At 41.0% G+C, this 21,684-nt stretch overlaps 1 protein-coding gene across 1 annotated transcript in view; it reads left to right on the forward strand.

Moving 5' to 3' along the window:
* The window catches only part of zswim5 (zinc finger, SWIM-type containing 5), a 46,065-nt gene that overhangs the window by 8,613 nt on the left and 15,768 nt on the right, over positions 1-21,684 (forward strand). Inside the window, exon 2 of the mRNA XM_082172225.1 lies at positions 21,319-21,675. Within this exon, the coding sequence (XP_082028351.1) occupies positions 21,319-21,675 (357 nt within the window). The remainder of the gene's footprint in view (positions 1-21,318; positions 21,676-21,684) is intronic.

Below are 21,684 nucleotides of genomic sequence, written 5' to 3' on the forward strand. Positions count from 1 at the left end.
CATGAGCAATACATTTGTACCTGTATTTGTTTGTATCTTTATTAATGTTAGTTAATAAAGATACAGCTGTTCATTGTTAGTTCATGTTACTTCAGAGTGCATAAACTAGCTAATTTTAACAAATCGTCTACTACTTTTGATTTTAGTAATGTATTACATGTTGAAATGTTCATGATAACTATTGAAACCTTATGGTAAAGTGTTACCGGTTTATATGTTCTTAAAGCCATCTCTGGTATTTTTATAAAAACAAAGTATATTTAAAATGCATAGCATTTATCACAGTATTGAATGCTATAAAATATATTTTCTGCTCAATCTATGACAAGGAAACACATCAGATCACAAAAGGTTATTGGACTAAAACCTTATTAAAAGTTTTTTAATTTGAAATTCCCCTTTGTTGGACAACAGATTTATAAACGCTTCTCATTAAAAGTTTGAGAAGAAGTTTGGCACGTGTTCCTTTTTCAAATGCATGTTACCTGACCCAAACACAGAGCGCTTGCAGTGATGGAGCAACATTTTACTGCAAAACGATCGAGTCGCTCTGATCATAGTGATGAGCTTCAAGAGACACGCTGTGCATATATTTAATAAATAATCACAGATTTTTCGATTTCATAATTGCAGTTGCACTAAGCCAAATTGCGATTTCCTTTTATTTTGATTAATTTTGCAGCCCTAACTCTGGGATATTGTATCTTTGGTCCTAATCTCTCTAGACTTTAAAGTTGTTTCATGACTCAAAGCTTTGACCTCTCTTTGACTTACAAAGTACCATGACTTTGCATATCTTGTGGAAAACATGACTCTTGTTCTTGCGTTTCTCCAGCATATCACTTCTGAAACATCCTGCCTCCCCCTCAAGTAACCGAAGTGAATAGTGCACGGCTGATACGAGCTTGTTAAAAGTGAGAAAGAAAACAAAACATGCAAGGAAGCACATCAGAGAGAGTGCAGGGTTTCACAAGAACATCATCTTCCACCTCAAGATCACCGCTGGTGTTTAGCACAATATGTTCTCCGTCATGTGATCGGGGTGGAAGAAATGGCATGTTCGTGCAGTTGCAGATGGCCACACTCTATTATGCTTCATTAGCATCAAGTATTTCCATCCCCATTCTCTGTCAATCATTACTCACATATGAGAGGCATAAAAATGATTTGGCTACTGAATAATACAAGGACTAGTCATTAGCCAGCCTTACATTTGTACGCCCATCTTGCAGACAGGACCACCTATTTTTTCAGCATTAAAAAGATATTCTTGATGAAATATTGATAGCTCCTTTTTCAAAGCAGGGTTCGGAGGAAGGCGTCACATGCTGATCTTAGTGCCCTGGTAGGTGCGCACAATATAAATATCAATGGCTTTCTCCCCCTCTCCCTGCCTACTGGCTTCTTTTTCAATATAGCCTAATGACAGGCCTCTGTTTCCCTGCAGTGGCTGTGCTGATATGGCCCATTAGGCACCGGTTTCTCGCAGGCAGCTGAGTGAACAGATGACTGCAGGAAAATGGTTGGAGGAGAGAGGGGGAAACGGCAGAACTAAAAGGCAAATATGAAAGGCAGAGTAAATAACCAACCTGTCATCCCCTGCTCCCCACCTCCCCAGCCGCCCTCCTCTGGAGGGCAAGAGAGACACGTGAAAGAGCGAGAGAGAAAAAAGTAGCATCTCATTAGTCTTCCTGCTCTCCCTGACTCTGGGACTGACAGTGAACACGTCAGTGCAGCAGCAGACATGCAAACATGCAGCGAGGGGGCTACCCCATCCCCTCCCATCCTCTCGTACTCCAAACATGATTAATGTGCTCAACAGCCGTGGGGCTTTATGTCTGGACCGCTCCTTCCCACACCGCACGTTCTTGAGAGTTCCAGCCCTCCACATCCTCCCCGGGATGCCTGCATCCTAGTTCCTTGCCAGACTTACAGAAGCATTCTGGAAATGTAATTCGCTATGTCCTCCACAACCAGTGCTGTGGGACCCAGAACTTTGACTTCTGCTCCGTTCAGCAGAAATAACAGTTCAGATAATTGGTTTTGGTCTCTCGTAATCCCCAATAGTAAGCTACGACTCCGGTGCAAGAATCAATTGATGGGCTCCTTACATATTGAACTTGAATGCCAGAGCGAATCAAGCTCCGTAATGCACGTAGTGTGTGGGCAACCTGCGGTTTCCAGGTCATATTCGAACACCTGACTTTGCCGAGGCCCAACACAAAAGTCATGTGCTGGAAAGAAAACAATGCGATGAATAGGCTTGGCTCTTGTATAGGCAGAGGGGGGAGAATATGTGCTCTTCAATGGGGGATTGTGGTACTTGTCATGGTGTAACAGGATCAGCGTGCCCTCCACCCTAGAGCGCAGAGGGCAGCCATTGTTATGCTGCAGGAGAAAGGCAGCGGGGGCCGCCGACCCGGGCTGAGCTTGTCTTGTGGGGGTGATGTCCTCCGAGCCCTACACCAGAGACAAATGCAGAGGACACTTCTCTTGCTATTATCAAAGGTCACTGGGGAAGACAAATAAAACTTATCAGAGATTAAGAGAAGAGCAGTGAGTAAAGATTTTGATTGTAACATAAATTTTTATCATGTTTGTCATCCTTGAGTAATGCACTTTGCAAGGACATCCGTGATACCCCTTCAGATAAACACGTCCGTCAGTACACCACTGTCACTGCTTAAGCATCTCGAGAGCAACTTCTCGGCCGTCTTTTGATTTTTAAATTCATTTTTTTCCTAGTATAATTTCTCTTCAGAAGGAAGGAACACTAAGCACTTTTTGTGCTGTGGCAGCAGAATAAGGCAGGCGGCGTCAGAAAGTGTAAATCAGCGTTGAAAGCGCACGGCCTTATCTACTGGATAAAACCAGCCTGCAACAATGGCATTAAAGCACAACTCATGAAAGCTGCAATTAAACACTATCTGATCTGATTCTGTCTGAATGATTTTTTTTATTTCTTCTACTTCTTTCTGTATAATGAACGCCCTCCACTTTGGTTGAAAGACACGGAACCGTCAGTATAATTGGGAAGTAATCCTGATAGAACCAGACAGAAACTTCATTGTTGCAGCCTAGCAAAGTGTCGAAAGCAGTCCGTAGATGATGGTGTTTAACCCGCCAGTGGTAAAGTTCTGTCAGGACTATAGTTTGGATTGGCGGGATGGTTCTCTGTTCTATGCAAGAACTCTCTGCCCATCCATGCAGCCTAGCATGGATAAGAGCAGGGAGAGCAGCAATAGCCCCCCTTAGGGTAAACCGAACAGAACCAACATAAATATTATTCATATATTGCAGATATTATTAATGTTCAATGATTTAATGTACAATATGATTCAAGAAAAATGGGTCTTTTTCAAAGAGGAATATCAGAAGGCCAAGTCCTAAATGTACGAGAGGAGAAGCTGGGGATTGAGGACGGTAATTGGCTCCCGAGTATAATGCTGCTGATAATACTGAATGAATCTATAGGGGTGCTGTAATATTGCTGGAACATTGTATTCCTATAGGTATATAAGACATGTCGACATGACGTCCTAGACATGGATCAGCTAAGAGTCAGCAGAATATTTTACTACTTTTAGGGGTGCAATGGATCACAAAACTCTGTTCATATCATATTACGTTTTTGAGTCATGGATCCGATCATTTTTCGGATGAGCAAAAAAAATTGTGTATGGGGCTGGGGGGCAGGGCAAATATAAATTTGCTTTCTATTATTTAAAGAACACTTTGAGTACAATACCACAACAAAAGAGACGTGAACAGCCAGTAAAAATAAGAACAAATAGGCCTAAACAAATTACAAACAAATAAATATAATAGAACAAAGATACAAATGAAATAAACAGCTTTATGAAAGTTGTTCAGGTAGTGAGAAATAAATAAGTTTTGAGTTTTTCCACCTCACTTTTAAATCGCTTATGAATGCCTGTGCGGCCGTGTGCATTTTACTTTCGAATTAGCAGCAGTATCAATGGCTTGAACGGTGGGTTCATTATTATTCTTAATGAAAAACACAACACAACAGTAAAACATTACTAAATATTACCAAATAGGCACTTTAACATTTCGCTTTGGGACCAAAATTTTCCACAATCGTCTTTGTATGTATGTGAACACCTGGTTTGTTGTACTTGGGCTTATTATGATTATTATTGCTAAATAACAAAATTAAACAAAATAAGAAATATTGCTATTGCAATAACAGTATTTAAGAATAAACATGACAATATAAAACTTATTTTTACGAAAAACTGCAGGGTTACCTGTTAACAAGCCTATGACTAAATCATTAGAAAGATCTAAGGATTTATTTTAAAATATTGTTTTATTATTATTATTATTATTATTATAAAAATCTGTGACCAATCATTTATTTTTTGTCCATGTCTTTAATATGAAATATGAGCCTCTTATGCATCCACTGTGGGGGAAAAAAACTGTACATTGGAGAAAAACATATTGATTCTCATATAAATTTCTTTAGAGAGAAGTTTTTTTTTTTTTTTTTTTTTTTTAAATAGGATTGAGCGAGCATTACTGAGTGCTAAACGCATGTCTGTTCATTCATACTGAAAGCCAGAGGGCGCCCTCGCGCAGAAACTCCAAATATGCCTCAGAGAAGTAATATAATGATGTTCCAGGAAATCCCTCATTTAGCTAATACATCTGAATGTAGCTGTATAAAAAGATAGAAACACTTACTGATTAAACAAGACAATAAACACACCACTGCCTCAATATATGGTGTATTTGAGTTCAAGTCTTCTCTGGTTTTTCATAATAGTCTATTTATAATGCAATGCTAATCGACATGGCCTTTATTACTGTAGAATACTATACAGTGATATATTGTCTGCCTCATTCTATGAGAAGCCACATCATCTCACAAAAGGAAATTTCAAACACTCAGCTGACGATATGAAATGAGTAAAAACATGTTATTAAATGTGTTTTGTCGGACAACAGGTTTACGCTTTGCATTACAAGTTTGGGAAGATTTCTGAAGCATGTCTACCACAGAAACCGAAAATTCTCGGGCCAGCAGCATTTGTCCTAATTTCAACAGGGCTTTAAGTGTAAAATACCGAACTTGTCCTTTAAAAACACATGCAAACTTTGTCTATAATGGTTAAACCTTACAATTAATCTGCGAATCACATGCATTCCGAACCGTGGGGCCTAGTCTGTACAGTTCACAGATCCATTACGATACATTGCACCCCAAACTACTATTAGAATTGCTATTCATATTCACCCTGGATTTTAAATAAATGTGTATTATTGTGCACCACTTTTATTATAAACCCTATTCTGAAGCATAAACTCTAAATGATATAATGACGCTAATACTAGCGGCTCTTTATTTGCAAATCATGTGTTTGCTCTTACCTTCCCTCGTGTTGACTTAAGATATTGACATTGAACCGGTGGTGCAGCATTACCTTCTTTATAAAACTATTACCATTCTAAAGATATTACAGAGTAATGGATTTGTCTTGCTGTATTTTGAGCTAGCCAATCTGGGCCTGTATTGAAGCACCCGGTGCACAATTTGTTTTCATCAGCAGTAAATGGTGGATCATTGTAGCCGTGACGGGAAAGCACAAAGACCAGCTAATGAAAGGCAATGGATGTGGCCTCGGTCTCATCACCACTCACTGCGCTCATGGATGAAAACAGGTGTCCTCTTGGGGCTGGGGTTTCATTTAAAGAGGGATTTTAAAGGAATATTCATGACAGCTATCTTTATTTGGGTGGGTGAAGGGAGGAAAATAAGTGGGGGAAGAGAGAAAACGGCAGTACCCCACGTTAGTGGGGTAAATCAACCAGTGATTGAAGAGGCCTGTCTGGGATAATTCAGTTTGATTGGACTCTCGGTCTCTCATTACCATTCCAGTTTCAACAGGGAGACGCCCCTCAGTCACCACTCCACCATGCTCATCTCCTTCTGAGGATGACAATACCCTAGTGCAGGCGCTGAAATGAGCAGGAGGCCTGGAGTACATGGTTCAGCATTACTATTCTGCTGTGCACAACATTGAGTCCACTTATAACACCTCAGACTTGTTTATTTTGTCAGAGATTGGAAACTTGAACTCTTGTTGTGATGAAAAGCATCAGTTATTAGAGGCTATTTACACAGTTTTGGTTGAGTCATAGTATCCAAGATCCTGAAAATCTTAGGCACAATCACAGATTCAAAAACATAGCACAGCATTTTAAGGTTTGGTGTTTACTTCTATTGCATTAAAGGGATAGTTGCACAAAAGAAGATATTTTGAAGAATGTCTGTATCCAAACAGTTGATGGACCCCATGGACTTCCATAGTATTTTTTTTTTTCCCACTATGGAAGTCAATGGGGTCCATCAACTGTTTGGTTACCGACATTCTTCAAAATATCTTCTTTTGTGTTCAACAGAACAGAGAAACCCATACAGGTTAAGAACAACACGAGGTTGAGTAAGTGATGACACAATTTTCATTTTTGAGTGAACTATCCCTTTAAGGAACCTGGTTTCAATATGCTGCCTGCACAGGAAGTCAAGCTCATAATGCTTGTTCATGTACCGACAACTATTTCCTTTGTGGCATCTTTGTGGCTTGAGACCACATCATCTTCACCTGTGTCATAGTTTCAAACAATCTGGCCTCTTTTTGTTCCATGTACCCAGTTTAAGGGTTAAGATTATGTTCCGCTGTGAACGCTGTATAGAGACCCCATTTCGCACCTGGCATGTTTGTAGTCACCATTTGCAATCTAACCTGTCATTGCAAATGGTGCAATGGTACTAGCTTGCATTGTCCTTTTAGATGGCAAAGCTAATTCTGCCGTCCTTGGTAAACCGAGGAGGTTAGTGCTACACTTGATTACAAAAGCCCAGTGCTGGGAACTCCCTAAGGGTGAACAGCCATTGGACCATGTCAACGGGAATCTTCAATTGTTCAATCCCACCCTCCACCTCTAGGCACTTTTAATCAATAAAAAGTCTACCGATGCAGATCTTGTATTGCTGGCATAAAAGGGTGATTTATCTTAGCTTGTAGCCCCCTTTGTTAAGTACTAAAATACCTTTAAGGTTACATCATTTACCCAAGATGCTGCAGGCCTTGAAAACTGTCAAATCAAAACCAGCTTGAGTCGAAATAGTGATCCCTCATTCTATTCCTTATTCCTTTTGTGTAGTTCTTTCTTTATTTCACCGTGTTTCAGCATGGCTGGAGTTGAAGGGGTTTCCCTCCTCTCCCTCGGGTACCACAGTCTCTCAGAGTTCAGCCCAATTCGAATAGTGTGTGCATGTGTCATAAACACACCCTGGCTTTGATGTCGATAGATCACCACAATGGACGGCTGCCTCTCAATTCCCCCAGTTGTAAACTTAGAAGCCCCTTAGTGCAACATACTGTCTTTTGGTTGAACTTCAAAGTGTGCAGTTTGCTTCAGTCATGGGATAATGTATTACAATGTGCTGTCCAGATGAATGTGATGCAGACTCATGTGTGCACCTGCATATAGATGTCATTCTTTAATACAGTATGCTTTATTTCAATGCAGGAACTGAAGAGCACTTCTCAGGCTGTTCCAAGCAAGTCTTATAATCTTTAGCACAAGGGCGCCTACACACTAGGGTTGCACTGAATCAGAGAATATGCATTTCCGATTGATTTCAACTAACACTGCTCTTTCCATTTCCTCAAAATATATAGGCTATTTTGTATTCTAGGGATGCACAATACATTAGTACCATATTGGACTTTTATGTCAGTATTTAATTTTGCATGCTCATTCTCTCAATTTTTTTTTTTTTTTTTAAATGGATAGCCGTTTTTCAGATTGTACATTTATATTATGTTTTGATGCCTTAATTCACTTTTAAATTCGCATTTAAAATGATTAAATGTAGTTTTTTTGTGTCTATTTTGACAAAATAAGATACAACTTTAATTTTGGCCATTTATAATTTATAGATTTGCTTATCTTTGACTTCAGTTGACTTGAGGAAGTGCTCTTGTTCACTCTCTGTATTAAATAAAATAATTTTTTGTTGCTTTTCACAAGGAAGGTTTACTTCTATTTTAAGGCAGATTTAATTGATTTTCTTATCATTAATAATCCACACGTGTAATTTATATATATATATATATATATATATATATATATATATAGATATAGATATAGATATAGATGTGTATATGTATGTATGCATGTATGTATGTATGTGTATATATATATATGTATATGTATGTATGTTTATTTGTTTTATTTTTTTACTTTCAAATAGTTAAATACAATAGTTAAATAGTTTCAACTTTTTTGCTATAGATACCAAAAAAATGGTATTGAGAACTGTGAAATTTACTGGTATTGAAATGTTGATATTGTGTAACACTAGTGCAATCCTATCTCATGTGTTCCTATCTATCAAGTGCTCCATCATACCTTGCTGTTCCAGTGTGTAAGCACAGTTAGTACCAGTACCAGTATCCATGAAACCTTGCTCAGATGCTCAAAATATTTGTCTCATCTCTTCGCTGTGAAATGTTATTTGGATTTTGCTCTGTCTGTGCTGATTAGACAAAAAAGCCCCCCTTTCTCTCATCCTTCCATTAATATTTCTTTTCCAAGCCTCCTTCCTTGCATTATTAACAAGCCCTTCCCCAATTAAGATGGATGAGACTGCTCTTGAGGGTATTTGTTCAGGTAAGATCTCTGATTAGCATATCTGATGGATCTGCCTTCATGCGCTGATTAAAACCATCCTCTTTCCCCGGGGCAACTTTAAAGAAAGAAATGCTTAAAAGAGGACCCTCACACATACTGCTAATACAAACCACAACAGACCATGCTACAGTGATGGTTTCATTGGCTGCTAGGCCCGCCCCATACTGTCTCCTTATTACTTTAAGTTTCCTTCAAAGGACAAAACCGGCTTGTCATGCATTCCCTTTATTGTTAGGGCATGAATAACAGGATTAGCCCTAACAGAATTTATGAGGAACATTGCTGAAAGAATCTAAGTTAAGGAATAGTCAAGAGGAGCTGTGCTTGCTTAAATTTGTAAATGTAGCTGATTAACTGAAGCAAGCACTTACAATAAAAATCTATAGGCTTCCTGTTTAAACATTGAAGCCTAGTCTCAAGGACACGAAAAAGCAGACCAACGAAGATTCATGCCTGTGACCCTTAGGTACAGAGTCCAACTGGTGTCATAGTTATAACTCATGTGCTGTCCACATAATACAAGCAAGATCAAGAGTAATGAGCTGTGTTGAACATCCTAGCTGCAGCACAGATGGAACTGTGCTAGTACAAACAAAATGGAGTGGAGCATGTTGTGGTGGAGTTTGTTTGCATCAATACAAGGCTTTTTGCTTTTTTATATTGTTTTTAGTGTTTCAGGCTGTAGCTATGCAAATTTTGTAGACCACTCGCACCTGGGCACATTTCCTGAGCACGCCGGTCTAGTCTCTATCAGGACTGAGGCAGTCGGGAAAATCTAGGGCTGCCTTGTTTTATCAGGTTGTGAGGCCGTGCAGTCTACTTATATCTAAGGTCAGTGAAACCCTGATGAAGAGGGGGCCGAGAGGAACCTTGTGCTTGCTCTCCGGCACCTGCTCCCAGTTTTGGGAGACAGACTGCACCAGTGTCTGCTGCAGCCAGCTTGGCAGGATCATCAGTAATACTCTATTTTTGTCTTATTCTGCAGCTACGATGGGAAGTGCTTGGATGGGCTTATTTTTGTACATCTGGATCAGCACTTGGGAGAGGGAAAGCTGTAGCATCGCTTGTTGTACTGGTTTGTTGAGGAATATCGATTGTTGACACTGGTGTCATGTTCTTGAATTTTCCAGACATAGGCCTAGTCAAAAAATCTGCTGATGTTTCCATATGAAGTCCAGGTGTGTGGGTGAAGAGCTCCTCACATGTTCCTTCACTGCCTAATCAGAGAAAATATGCTCCTATCAGAGATGAACTATAGCCTATATGGTTGTTTTAGGGATGACCTATAGATACGAAATGCAGTTTATAACTTATGGCCAGTAACTGATAAATTATTATGCATAATTCATCCATGCATGTTTACTTAAATTATTATTATTTTTTAATAAAAAAATTTAATCAAAATGTCATAACTCAATATTACGGCGAAATGAAATCTCTAGTGACATCCCGAATATTTAGTTCACTTAAACCCGCCCCTTTCTTACCTCAACTTCAAGCTTGCAATCAGATCTGCCTATAGCTATCCAATCAACAACCGATGGCTAGAACCAAGTCCCCACCCTACATTTTTTTTTCTGTTTTGATAATTCATTGTACATCACAATGCGTAAGCAAATTTCTGCTGCTACTTCCGTTAATGTTCCTTAGGCTCCTGTAGATATTATTTGATCCAGGCACTGTGGCTCTTTCTCTAGAGAGTCTCAATGGATCTCTATCAACTGTCTGATAATAGAATTGCCGTCACCCCTGGAAGAGACTTCAGGCCTGGTTCCTACATCTCCTCCCTCAGCTCCCTACTCTCGCTCTTTTTTTTTTTCTCTTTTTTTTTCTTTACTCCATCCTCTATTGTAATACTGGAGTTTGGCTCTGTGCCCAGTTTTCTCCATTGATGTCTTCCTCCCTCCCCCCTCTCGCTGTCCCTTCGTCTCTGTGAAGTCCACACACTCCGCTCTTTGTGGCTGCGGCAAAGGAGGCAGCGTGCCCGTGGAATGCATGTTACACATTCCACTGGATACCCCTCCTCTGCCTCACACACACTGAAACCCTCCTGTTGCCACCCAGTGCTGTGCCAGTTGTGTGTGGGGGCATTATGTTTGGCACGTGGCCCTAGGTGGGGTGTCCTGCCACCCCTCACCCCCTGCCTGATTTCACCGGGCCTTAGCAGATTCCTCCTGCTGACTCGGGACCCCTGTTTTTAAGAGCCACATTGCTGGATTGACTGCTTCCTTTCCAGCTTGTCACTCTGAAGAGGTTGATAAAACTATCATCTCCTCATTCTGCTTCTCTTTTATGTTCTCATATTGTTGATTTTTCTTTGCACATACATCCGCAAAGCAGTTATTCTGAGAAAAGATGGACATTTAATCTGGCGGTGGGATGTGCTTCCGGGCTTCCATTTCTTAAAGCTTTCAATCAGAGACCCGTCTGAACAGATATTCTGGTAGGGCAGCATCTCCTCATCTTACCTCATGGGATAAAAGAGCCTTTCAAAACTGGGTGTCCATTACAAATGCTAGAACGTCTCAGGGCTGACATCTATACTAATGTACAAAGCTATTTTAAATCGTACACAAGCATACAAAACTCTCTGCTAGCACGAGTACGAGCATTGTAACAGGAAACTCCAAAGACTGGCATTTTGAGTGGGGTGTACAGAAATTTATCCTCCCTCATTGTGGTCAAGGAAAGGGGCCAGATTGCTCTGGTTTAGGAGTGTATGTTTTGTTTGTTGTTGCTAGAGTGCCCACAGTTCGTCTAAAGGCCTGCCAGGCCCTGCTGGGTCCTCTAATCTCAGGCGGTGAAGAAACACCCTTCACTTTCCACCAGAGTACTGCTGGAGCAAGCAAGAGAAAGGTGCCAGTTGTCTCTATCCTGTTTATCCTTCACATTCACAGTTTGAATGAGAGGTAGAGGGTTATTTTGGTCCTCTTAAATCAAACTTGTGTTTCTCTACTCTGGAGTTGATGGATGTTCAGGGCTTTCAGAGGCTCTGCCTCTACCTGGTAAGGTGGGTTTTTCCAGCTTGCCTGTTGGGGCAAAGCCAAGCTCTGTGGTGCCAAGTTTCGAAGGGTCCAGCTGGCAAAAGCAAGGCCCTTTGTTTTACTGCACTCTGCATTCAGCCCAGTCGCACAATGTTTTGTCACTGGTCTAAGTCAGTATGCGATGGCGACGACCTTGGCAAAAGAGCGAGGTGAGATACACTGTATTGTGCAAGCTGTAATTGTTGCCTGTCTATGTAGATACTGCAGCATGATAGTTTTATTCCTGTTCAACGTGGCTGAATGTCTCTATACGTGCTTTGAATTTTTCAGACCATGCTTTCTGACATTTGCCGCTGTGTTTTTGAACAGCAGGGCACGTCTGCAGAGTTAAGCAAACTTCTTAAGAGACTACAAGCACCTTATTTGCCAGCTTTCTCACAGAGACCTTCCTTTGGTCGCCCTCTTCAACAGGGACATAGGGCAATTTATGAATATTCATTGAGCTGTCCTTGGTTACTAAAAGCAGTGCTTAAATCTACATAATTTGTGTTTAAGTGCCTTTCAGATGGCCTTTTCCTTTTTTGACACTCAAGAAAAAGAGCCATACTCAATAATCAAGCTGCCTTTGTAGGACGGATCCTAACAGTCAAAAAGCTAGTCAAATGTTCTGACTAAAAGTAGTCAAAGGCAATTTTTTAAAATCAGTTAAAGCCTGAATGAAGCACACTTTTTTTGTATTGTTAAAGCTTTAGAGAAAATACAAAGGTATTGAGGTGCTTTATTGTAAGAAAAACTGATCTTAAGATTTACCATCTATATATTTGTTTGTCTACATTGATAATATACCATGTATATTTAACCTTATTCTGACCATTTGTGCCTCTCCTGGCTTGCTGTAGAGAGGGTGTCATTGGTGAGCTGCTCTTTTGAGAGCTTCAGGTCTGTTTTAATGAATGGGTATCTGGCAATAGGCCTTTTATTTGAATGTAGAGTCCAGCTAAAGTGCATTGTGTTGTATTGTTTACAGAGCATTTCCTATTATTCTGTATGCGAGCACATGTGAATGTCAATGAAATCCTTTAAACAGCCCAGTCTGAAATAAGCTGTTTTACTTATTTGAGCTGATATTTTCTCCTAAATAAGAGGGATTTAAGGAGGCAGTCCATTTAAACAGTGCTCCAATCAGCAGTCCTTGTCTTGCTGTCTTTTTATTTTTAATGTTTCTGTATTTTTTTGCGCACCTGAACTGAACAAATCAGTTTAATGTGATTTGATCAGTCACTATATTGAACTTAATGCTGTAGTAGCAGCTCTGTCTTGCTCAATGGGCTGTATTAAATAAAATAATTTAATGAAATTTTATTTAAATGTGTATTAAACAGATATTTAGTTTTAGTTTATTAATATTATTATTGATAATAATGTTTTTTTTTTTCTCATCTGAGATTTCATTCTTTTTACCTAATGTTGATCATTTGTCCCCAAACTGGGAAAAGTACCATCACAATACACGAGGGACAACCATTCTGCACTTACAATAGGACATTGTCTCGCTTTGAGAGAAGACCAAGCACTTCAGGCCTCTTGGGTGCTTGAGTTTGTACTGGCAGCTTGAGTTTGTGCTTGTGTTCCTACTCTACATTCCTCTATCTCCTATCTGTTCTCTCCTGTCCTCCTCCTCTGTCCGTCTGGGCCACTGATCTCCTAGCAGCAGTGGTCGCACAGGACCCTGCTTCCAAGCTGACGCCTGCTAACCGCTGCTGGCTTTTTGTGGGCAACAATGGCAGGCCAGGCCCCAGCCTGAGGCCTAGACAGACCCGTCAACAACAAAGGGGGCTTGTGAATCTGAGGCCCAGTGGGCAGCCGGTGCAGGGGGAATAAAGCAGGTCAGGGCCAGATTAAGAGTGCTGAGGGGAACACAGCGCAGGCCTAACGGGTGCATGCCAGCTCAAAAGGCACTCCTGAGAGAGACGGAGAGAGGGAGGCCGCAGACAATGGGGAGTTTGAGGAGGGGTGATAGTTGGAGGAGGAGCTTTTGTAATTAGAGATGCCGCCATTGCTGCCTCAGCTGATTCCTTAGCTGTGCACACCTTCAGGGTCTCATCACCGTAATGCATGCAAAAGCTAAGCTGGAAGGGCTTGTTGGGAACGATTCCTTTGTGTTTTCACTCCCCCTCTTGTTTTTTTGTCCTTGTCCATATGCTTAGCTTGGTTTGATGAGCATTTTCTGCAGATAAACGTAAGGAGGGGTTGATTGGATTTTTTTGTTTTAGCACTATTTAATGGAAAACACAAAGATAATATGGTTTAGCTTTTTAGCACAATTAAGGCATCTTTATTAGCAATGAATTGAAATAAAATTCTCGGCTGAAACCAAAAGTTGGGGCCGAAAACTGAAACCATAAATGCTTACTTTAACAAAATTAGTTTAATTATAAAAAAAAAAAAAAAAGGTTAGTTTTATATTGAAAGTTTGAAGTGATTTACACTTGTTCTTCATTCAGGGAGAAGAAGATTAGTTTTCATCTAATACACCTACTTTATTTCTTAATAATAGGCCTACACAATTTTTTCAGGAAATTTTACAGGTTATTTTATTTAGTAATAGTTTCTCTGTCTTCTCAAATGAGAGGCAATCATCTCATATATTAGAATGAGATGTTGCACTACATGGCCCCACAGTGTCTTGCAAGATGAGAAAACGCTCTTTATTAATACGCTAAACCGAGATCGTTTTTTTTTTTTTTTTTTTTTTTCTGTTATTGCATGTTAAAAGTTTGTTCACTTTTTTTCAGTCACACTGTCTCTGAAATTTCAGTGCATCCCTGGTTAGAGAAAGAGAGAGAGAGAGAGAGAGAGAGAGAGAGAGAGAGAGAGAGAGAGAGAGAGAGAGAGAGAGGGGGAGGGAAGGAAGAATAGTTTAGTTTAGAAGGCAGCAGGGAAGGAAGGAAATGCAGGCAATGTATTACTGCTGGGACAAGCCCAGAGTACATATTGACATTTTCTTACCTTGTAGATGAAAACACAAAGCACACAACAGATGTGAGCTTATTGGTCCTCAGAAGTTTTTTTTCCATCTTTTATCTGATACTGGTTTTACAGCTGCAGGGCAAACTGAAGTCATACCTCCTCATAGGAAACGGTTGAAGATGGAATGCTGTGGGAGAACAGAAAAGAGACTTGACGCTGTGAGGCCCGCACGAGTTATGCGCAAAGCAGTCAATCGGTTCTCTTTCCTTTTCTTATATTGATTGGGGATTTTTTTTTTTTTTTTTTGAATGGATGAGTCATGAAATATAAGCTTCTTAAAGCATTATCTATCAGTGCAGGCTATGCTTCTAGTGTGAGCAGAGCTCAAAGGAGCCATTGTGTCCTGCAGACTGCTGCTTGTCAATTGCAGGCCAGCAGATGGTTTGTACATGTTCGCATATTAAACACAACCAAGTCGCATTTAGGGAAATAGGGAAATGGTGAAAGTGGCAGAAAAAAATCTTAGAGGGCATATGCTGATGCGCAAGGGCTGATGGTGGTTGGCTGTTCACAAACAATCCATCAGTGATCAGGGAATGTGCTGGCCGGTGACCTTTCCTAGCTGTCAGATTGTCTTATGCATGCAGACTGCTCTCAAAACAATACCAAAACTCCGATTTCTATTCAGGCACAGTGTCTGGATGGCTTGATACTGACTGTAGTTTAATAATATGGCTTATTTTGCATGAGACAAGCATTGTTTGATAATTTTTTTCAATCCTTCTAGCAAATGAAAATGGAACGTGTTTTTGAGATTTGTTCTTTTGTGTCACGTGTTTACAAGGCATGTTTGGTTTCTTTATCATCTGCACAAAGACAAGAACAACTCAAGAATTACAATCTAGTACGCACTGTGTACCGCACACTGCTTTGGAGAAGCATGCTTTCCCTATTGAGCAGGCGAATGGAAACATATGCATATTCAGCTAGCTTTTTAGATGCAATAGAAGAAAACCTTGAACAGAAATAACAATGAAAGGATATCCCCGCCTCTATTTCCACACCGCACGGTTTCACTTCAAGTGCATCTGCTTTTATCTCAAGCAGGACATCTGGTTGCACTTACGGCCTGTCCAAAAGTGCGATTCATCTCCTCCTTTTCGCCCTGTACGCCTTCAAATTCATCCTCCTCTCCGGCTTGTTTTCAGCCTTCACTGGGTGAATTATCTGAGAATAAAGGCTCTTCAGCCAGGGTTAGTTTGCATCAGATGCTAAATTGTTGGTTTTGAACTATCCGGCCCTGTATGATTAGCCCGGCTTTAATTTCCCCCTTCACTTCACGCACAATGCGCACGGCTCAGGCTAATGGTGACCGCATACTCCTCTCCGCGTCTTATCTGCGATTTCCATGGGCGTCAAACCTGCTGCTTGCCGCTAGCCCACTGAAAGGAATGCTGATTGAGCTCCGTGCAGCTCTTTCTTGAGGTTCACAATTCGGTGGATCAGAAATCAATTATGTGTGATCATGACAAATGACTCAGGGGGGCTGCTGTTTGAGGGACATCACAAATGAATCAATCAAGCCTTTATCAGAGCACATAGGAACCCCTGTGCACAATCTAAATGTGTGTGCCTGTGCATATGCATGTCTGTTGTGTCGAGATATATGAGTGGGGGGAGCTGGGATGCTGATGCGGTGTTAACCATATTGCTGCTGGGACAGATGGAAGATGGAAAGGAGGGGAGGGGAGGGGAAGGGCAGGAGGGGTGGAGGCTCTAGTGCATGCGGCGTTGGCCCAGTGCCTGCCGTAGAGGACCCCGTTTGGCCTCCATGGCTGATTAGAGGTTAATGGTTTAAGAGTGTGTGGGGATGCTGTCACGATTGGCTGAAAGGTTTCTCGAGTGGGCGTGTCTGAGGGGGTGGCAGATGGCGTGGATAGAGTGAGGCTGCGAGTAAATGAATGAAAGAGGGTGACTCCTCTCCTGTTCCCTGATCAGTGACCATCGCAGCGGCGTGAGCTCCCCCTATATGCATCCCTCCCCAACAGATGGCCAGTGGCTCAGAGCTCAGTGGCTAAAATGACTCAGAAAGCCCAGGCTGGATGAGCGTGCATTAGCGGGCATCGGCAGCGGATTAATTATGACTGTTACACATACACAGTGAATCGTAACGTGGCCGAATGATTCTGTTGTATCGCAATGTTAGCGTGAAGCTTGGCACCAAGATTAGAGTTGGTCCAAGAGGGGTATGTTTCCTGAGAGAAACAGTCTCATGTCATTTGGGACGGTGACATGAAAGCCCACATTCCTTCCCCTCTGATGTGATACTCATGTAATTCACCCAAACTCCATGTTTTAGTATCTCAATGTGTAACATCAATTTGAAGTTACTGTTTAGTTTTGTTTGCATCTCATGTGTGAGGAAAGGAAGCACATCTGTTTTTAGCACTTTGCTGCCGTTGGAGTTTGGTTTGATGTTCTAGTTTCTTCTACTTTGGCATGTGCTTATGTCACTCGGTTTCCTTTGCTGCCAGTTTAAAGTACACATTAGTATTTAGTAAGTGTTTGGTTATTGTTTCTTATTGTGTTTTATGCAATTCTGTTTTTGCTATTTAAAAGGGCCTTTGGGCCTGATATGGCTTAAAAACATAGACTGAATGCATTTTCTATATTTCCTGGCCTAAAGTTCTTTTTACCCCAAGGGTCAGATTTACTAACTGCTTGCATCAGCGCAAACCCTCTTTTTGCGTTAAAAAAACTACTGTCAGGATTTACTATGACACGCAGTGAAAAAATACAGCTGAAAAGGTGTGGATTGGGTTATTTTTGTGGCTGACCTTATTGCATATAAATTTGAGTTTCCCTTTCAGATGCAAAATTATTGGGAGTAGAGTATTTAAATGAATCATGCAAGGTGATTTACTAAGGTTTGCATTGGTTAATTTATTGGTGTTTAACGTGCAAAAAAAAGCATGTCTTAAACCAGACACTTGGGCTGCTCTTGGTAGATTGCGTTGGTCATTATGGAAATGATCTGGCTGCCTCTGTGTTCTGAATCTGTGTTCATCAGATCATGCGCAGAACTTTCCTCTTTAGAATTGTGCTCTCGCACTAATTTGCCCTGTTAAGTAAATCTGGCCCCAAGGATAAATAATAGGCCTGGAACGATGCATCGACGTAGTCGATTACGAAAATACATAGACACATCACAGTTTATGTTCATCCCTAATTCCCTGTCATGCTTCACACAAAACAAATCTCTAGAACAGATGCTAATGGCTAGAATGGCAGCGCCACTTAATACAGTTGTTCATACAACGTTTGTTTTTTACAAGCATTCTCAAGCATTCTTCACAACCACATTCTCGACAAGCCCACGCTGAATGAACAGAACCACAGTGGACAACTAGTTGTCTGCCACTGCCATGTCATATAATGTGAGAGCCACGCTGAACTGTATAATCATGACCACATATCGTGAACTGCATCATGAGCTGCAGTGGGTGAGAGCTCAAATGTACTCTCTGCTCTCGGTTACAAAGCATATACGGTAGTATTTTAAGTATTTTAAAATATCTGATGGATGAGCTCACGCCTCGTTTATTCAATAACACGTGGTCAATTGTGTTATGGTTTAGTTGTCAATTGTGTTATGGTTGTGTTATCGATTAGTTGATTATCAAGACAATCGTTAAATACAGCCCTAATAAATATATTAACAGTAACTATAAGGTTTTTGATTTGGTTTTTCAGATTAGTGAAGTTCACACCACAGCTTTAACGACAGCGGAGCGTTAACGTTGAAATCACTTTCAGAATTACTTTTTCCAGCTGATGAATGCTAAAAACATTGACAGCCAAACAGAATCCACTCGATTTTAAAGAGTTTGAGCATTTAAAGCAGCAGATGATATAACTGCTGCACACACTTATAATAACCAGAACCTTATTGTGCGTTGGTGTGGACGCTAATGTAGTTATTGTTAATAGTTATCGTTCTTGATGTAACTTGACCTTAAACCTTATGTACAGTTTAGCAGACCTCTGAAAAATGATGAAATCATCTGTAGTGCCTTGTGCGGACACAACAGACACACTCAAGGTTCTTTGTGTGGTCTGAATGACTGATATTAACAATGTTCAGCAGTGTCATTATTTCTTCTAGATGACGTTGCATGGCTCATTTTGACTGATACCAACACTCCATCTGCTTATGACATCCACCCTCTCCATTTCCCAGCAGAGTTCATCTTTCTTTCTCTGTCCATCCCCATCCTCTCAGGTAGCAAATGATCGAAAAGCCTCTAAAGATGGGGGTGGGGAGAGGGATCTATGCTCGCGCCATGATGGAGGTTAGCCAGAAAAGAGCAGTTGTGGAGGGGTTGGTGGAGCAGCATTCAGTGCTGAGCAACAAAAGGCCTGGTGGAGAGGGTGGGGGGAGAGCCAGTGATATGAGAGCGAGAATAAAAAGACAAGGAGGGCTCTTCATGTCCATCAGTAGCAGATGCGTGCTCTCTCCAATGCAACCCCTGTCACATGAGCCTATAGGCTCATCTGCTCCTCCATAACCCCATCGATGGTGCCATAGATAGATCTATGCATAGATGCCCGTCACAGCCAATCCTTACATGCATCGCTCAGAAATACACTGTCTGTGATTAGCACAGTTTGTAAAAGTTGTATTTACAAAGGCTATCTCATGATGATTATTATTATTATTAATCTTGAACAAACCCCTAAACTTTAGTTTTACATTGCAATGTGTTAGGAAATGTACGTAATAAGCCACCAGTACCCCTAAACATCATTGTAAGGAGGGTCACTCAGCTGCTTTTGATAGTGGGTGGGATGTGTCCTTCATGTGACTAAAGCTGTTTAGTCTCAACTGTAGATTTTTGCAGTCCAAGATAATGCATGATCTGATAATGCAAAGGTTCACATGAAGGCGCCCTGATTGTCTGGGGAATTTTTTTAAATGTAAAACAATTCAGTCTTTGCATACTTTGTGGTAGGCAAGATGATCCATTGTTTGCCTTGCAAACGTGTATTGAGCCTAACACATTTGATTTTATTTAATTTTTTTACCCCCAGCCCCCCCCCCCAAAAAACCATGTAAAACCCCTTCATACTTTACATTTTGTAAACAATATCTGTCTTATAGTACACTCACAGGCGATACCGTAGTGCTGCGCTCACGCTATAAAGAAGTGTCAGTTGCTGCATGGCAAAAACGCACAGTTTGATCAGTCTTGCTGTAGTTCTTAAAAGAAAAATGAACCCAATAAATGCACTCCTATCTTGCACTCTCCAGTGGATCTTTGTTTCTCTAACCAAATTTACTTTGAACTTGCATTGTGCCAAAAGTAATTTGCAACACATAGGGGCACTCCCTCTCCTTTTCTGTCTTTTATCAAAATGAAAACAGACATCACCATAAACTCCCCTTAATCAGATGGCTCTGTTGTGTTGGCTGTGCCTGAAAGGGTTTGGCAGTAAATTGGACGTCGGATTTCTTTTCTCCAAAATCTCGGGGCTGAGGAGGGGGCCAACTTCTCAGAAGAACTCATCTGAAAAAGCCTTTTGTGGGATTTGGCAAGGGAACAGCCGGCTTTGCTCATGCTTATTAGGCACCCCTGTCACACCAGCCGAACCCTAGAATTAATTGTGATGTGTGTGTTTGTCTGTCTCACTGTATATGTTTGTATATGTGGGCACATGTAGAGACACCTTCTAGCTCTGGTACAGTTTGTTCTGGTCACGGAGGCTTTATTTGTCAGCTGGACACATTTCTGGGCATATGGGGTGGTAACGAATAAGACTTGCTCTGCCTGTTTCTTTCGACAGCCTGTTCCTTGAATCATTTCAGCTGTTGTCTCTGCAAGGATACATGGGATCCTGATTCTGTCACTTGTAAGCTTACATAATGATTTGAGATTCAAAGGATCTCTGTGAATTCATGTAGTTCCTATGGATTATGATGAACAGATCCTTGCAAAGGTTTAGAGTGATACAGTAATTCTAGTCCCCCAACCCCCTTCCCTTGGCTTTCATCATTTATAATTTAGCAGTCAAAGTGAAGAACAAGCCTTCCTATTGGCCACGAAGACATGCATACAGTCTTTCTACATTTATGTTTTAGGTCTTCAGTGAAGCTTTGTTGGGTTGTTTCTCCTGGATGTTGCAGAAACTGGAAATAAAGCAACATCTTTCCATGTTTGATATTTACTGTAATCTTCTGATGTCTCCAAACATGTTTTCGACCGACCAGTATCTTCAGGTATTCTGGAGATTTTTGCAGCAATTTTCCTATTAGGGTTACTGTAGCATGATCCTCTCGGATTTGCACTCCGCAATTGGAAAACATCTCACATATCTTGTGGTTTGGTAACCACTGGTTACCAAACTAGTTTCTAGTAGAGTCAAACAATCAGATGCGTATTTGGTAGCAGACTAATTTGCCTTTAGGCATTGCTGGTTACCAATCTTGACTTACAGCCTCCAGATCCATTTACGTTCATACAGTTAGCTTGATAATTTTGTTTAGAACTAATGAAAGACAAAGTCACTGCTATTTGAATTGCTTCAAATGTCATTGTTAACTTTTTTCTTTTTCTCTCTGCCTGTTTCTATCCAGGTTTTCACCTCAGTGGCACAGTCACAGAGCCAGCCACGCAATCCGAGCCAGAGACGACACACAAGGTGGCCATCAGCTTCGACCGCTGTAAGATCACATCGGTGACATGCGGCTGTGGCAACCGTGACATTTTCTATTGTGCGCACGTGGTGGCACTGTCTTTATACCGCATCCGCAAACCCGAGCAAGTCAAACTACGGCTGCCCATCTCAGAGACACTCTTCCAGATGAACAGAGACCAGCTGCAAAAGCTGGTGCAGTACCTTATCACGGCCCACCACACGGAAGTGCTGCCCACCGCCCAAAAACTGGCAGATGAAATCCTGTCCTCCAACTCTGAGATCAACCAAGTACATGGTGAGCAGC

This window comes from Leuciscus leuciscus (genome assembly GCF_965113295.1).
Source record: "Leuciscus leuciscus genome assembly, chromosome: 6".
Lineage (NCBI taxonomy): Eukaryota > Metazoa > Chordata > Actinopteri > Cypriniformes > Leuciscidae > Leuciscus > Leuciscus leuciscus.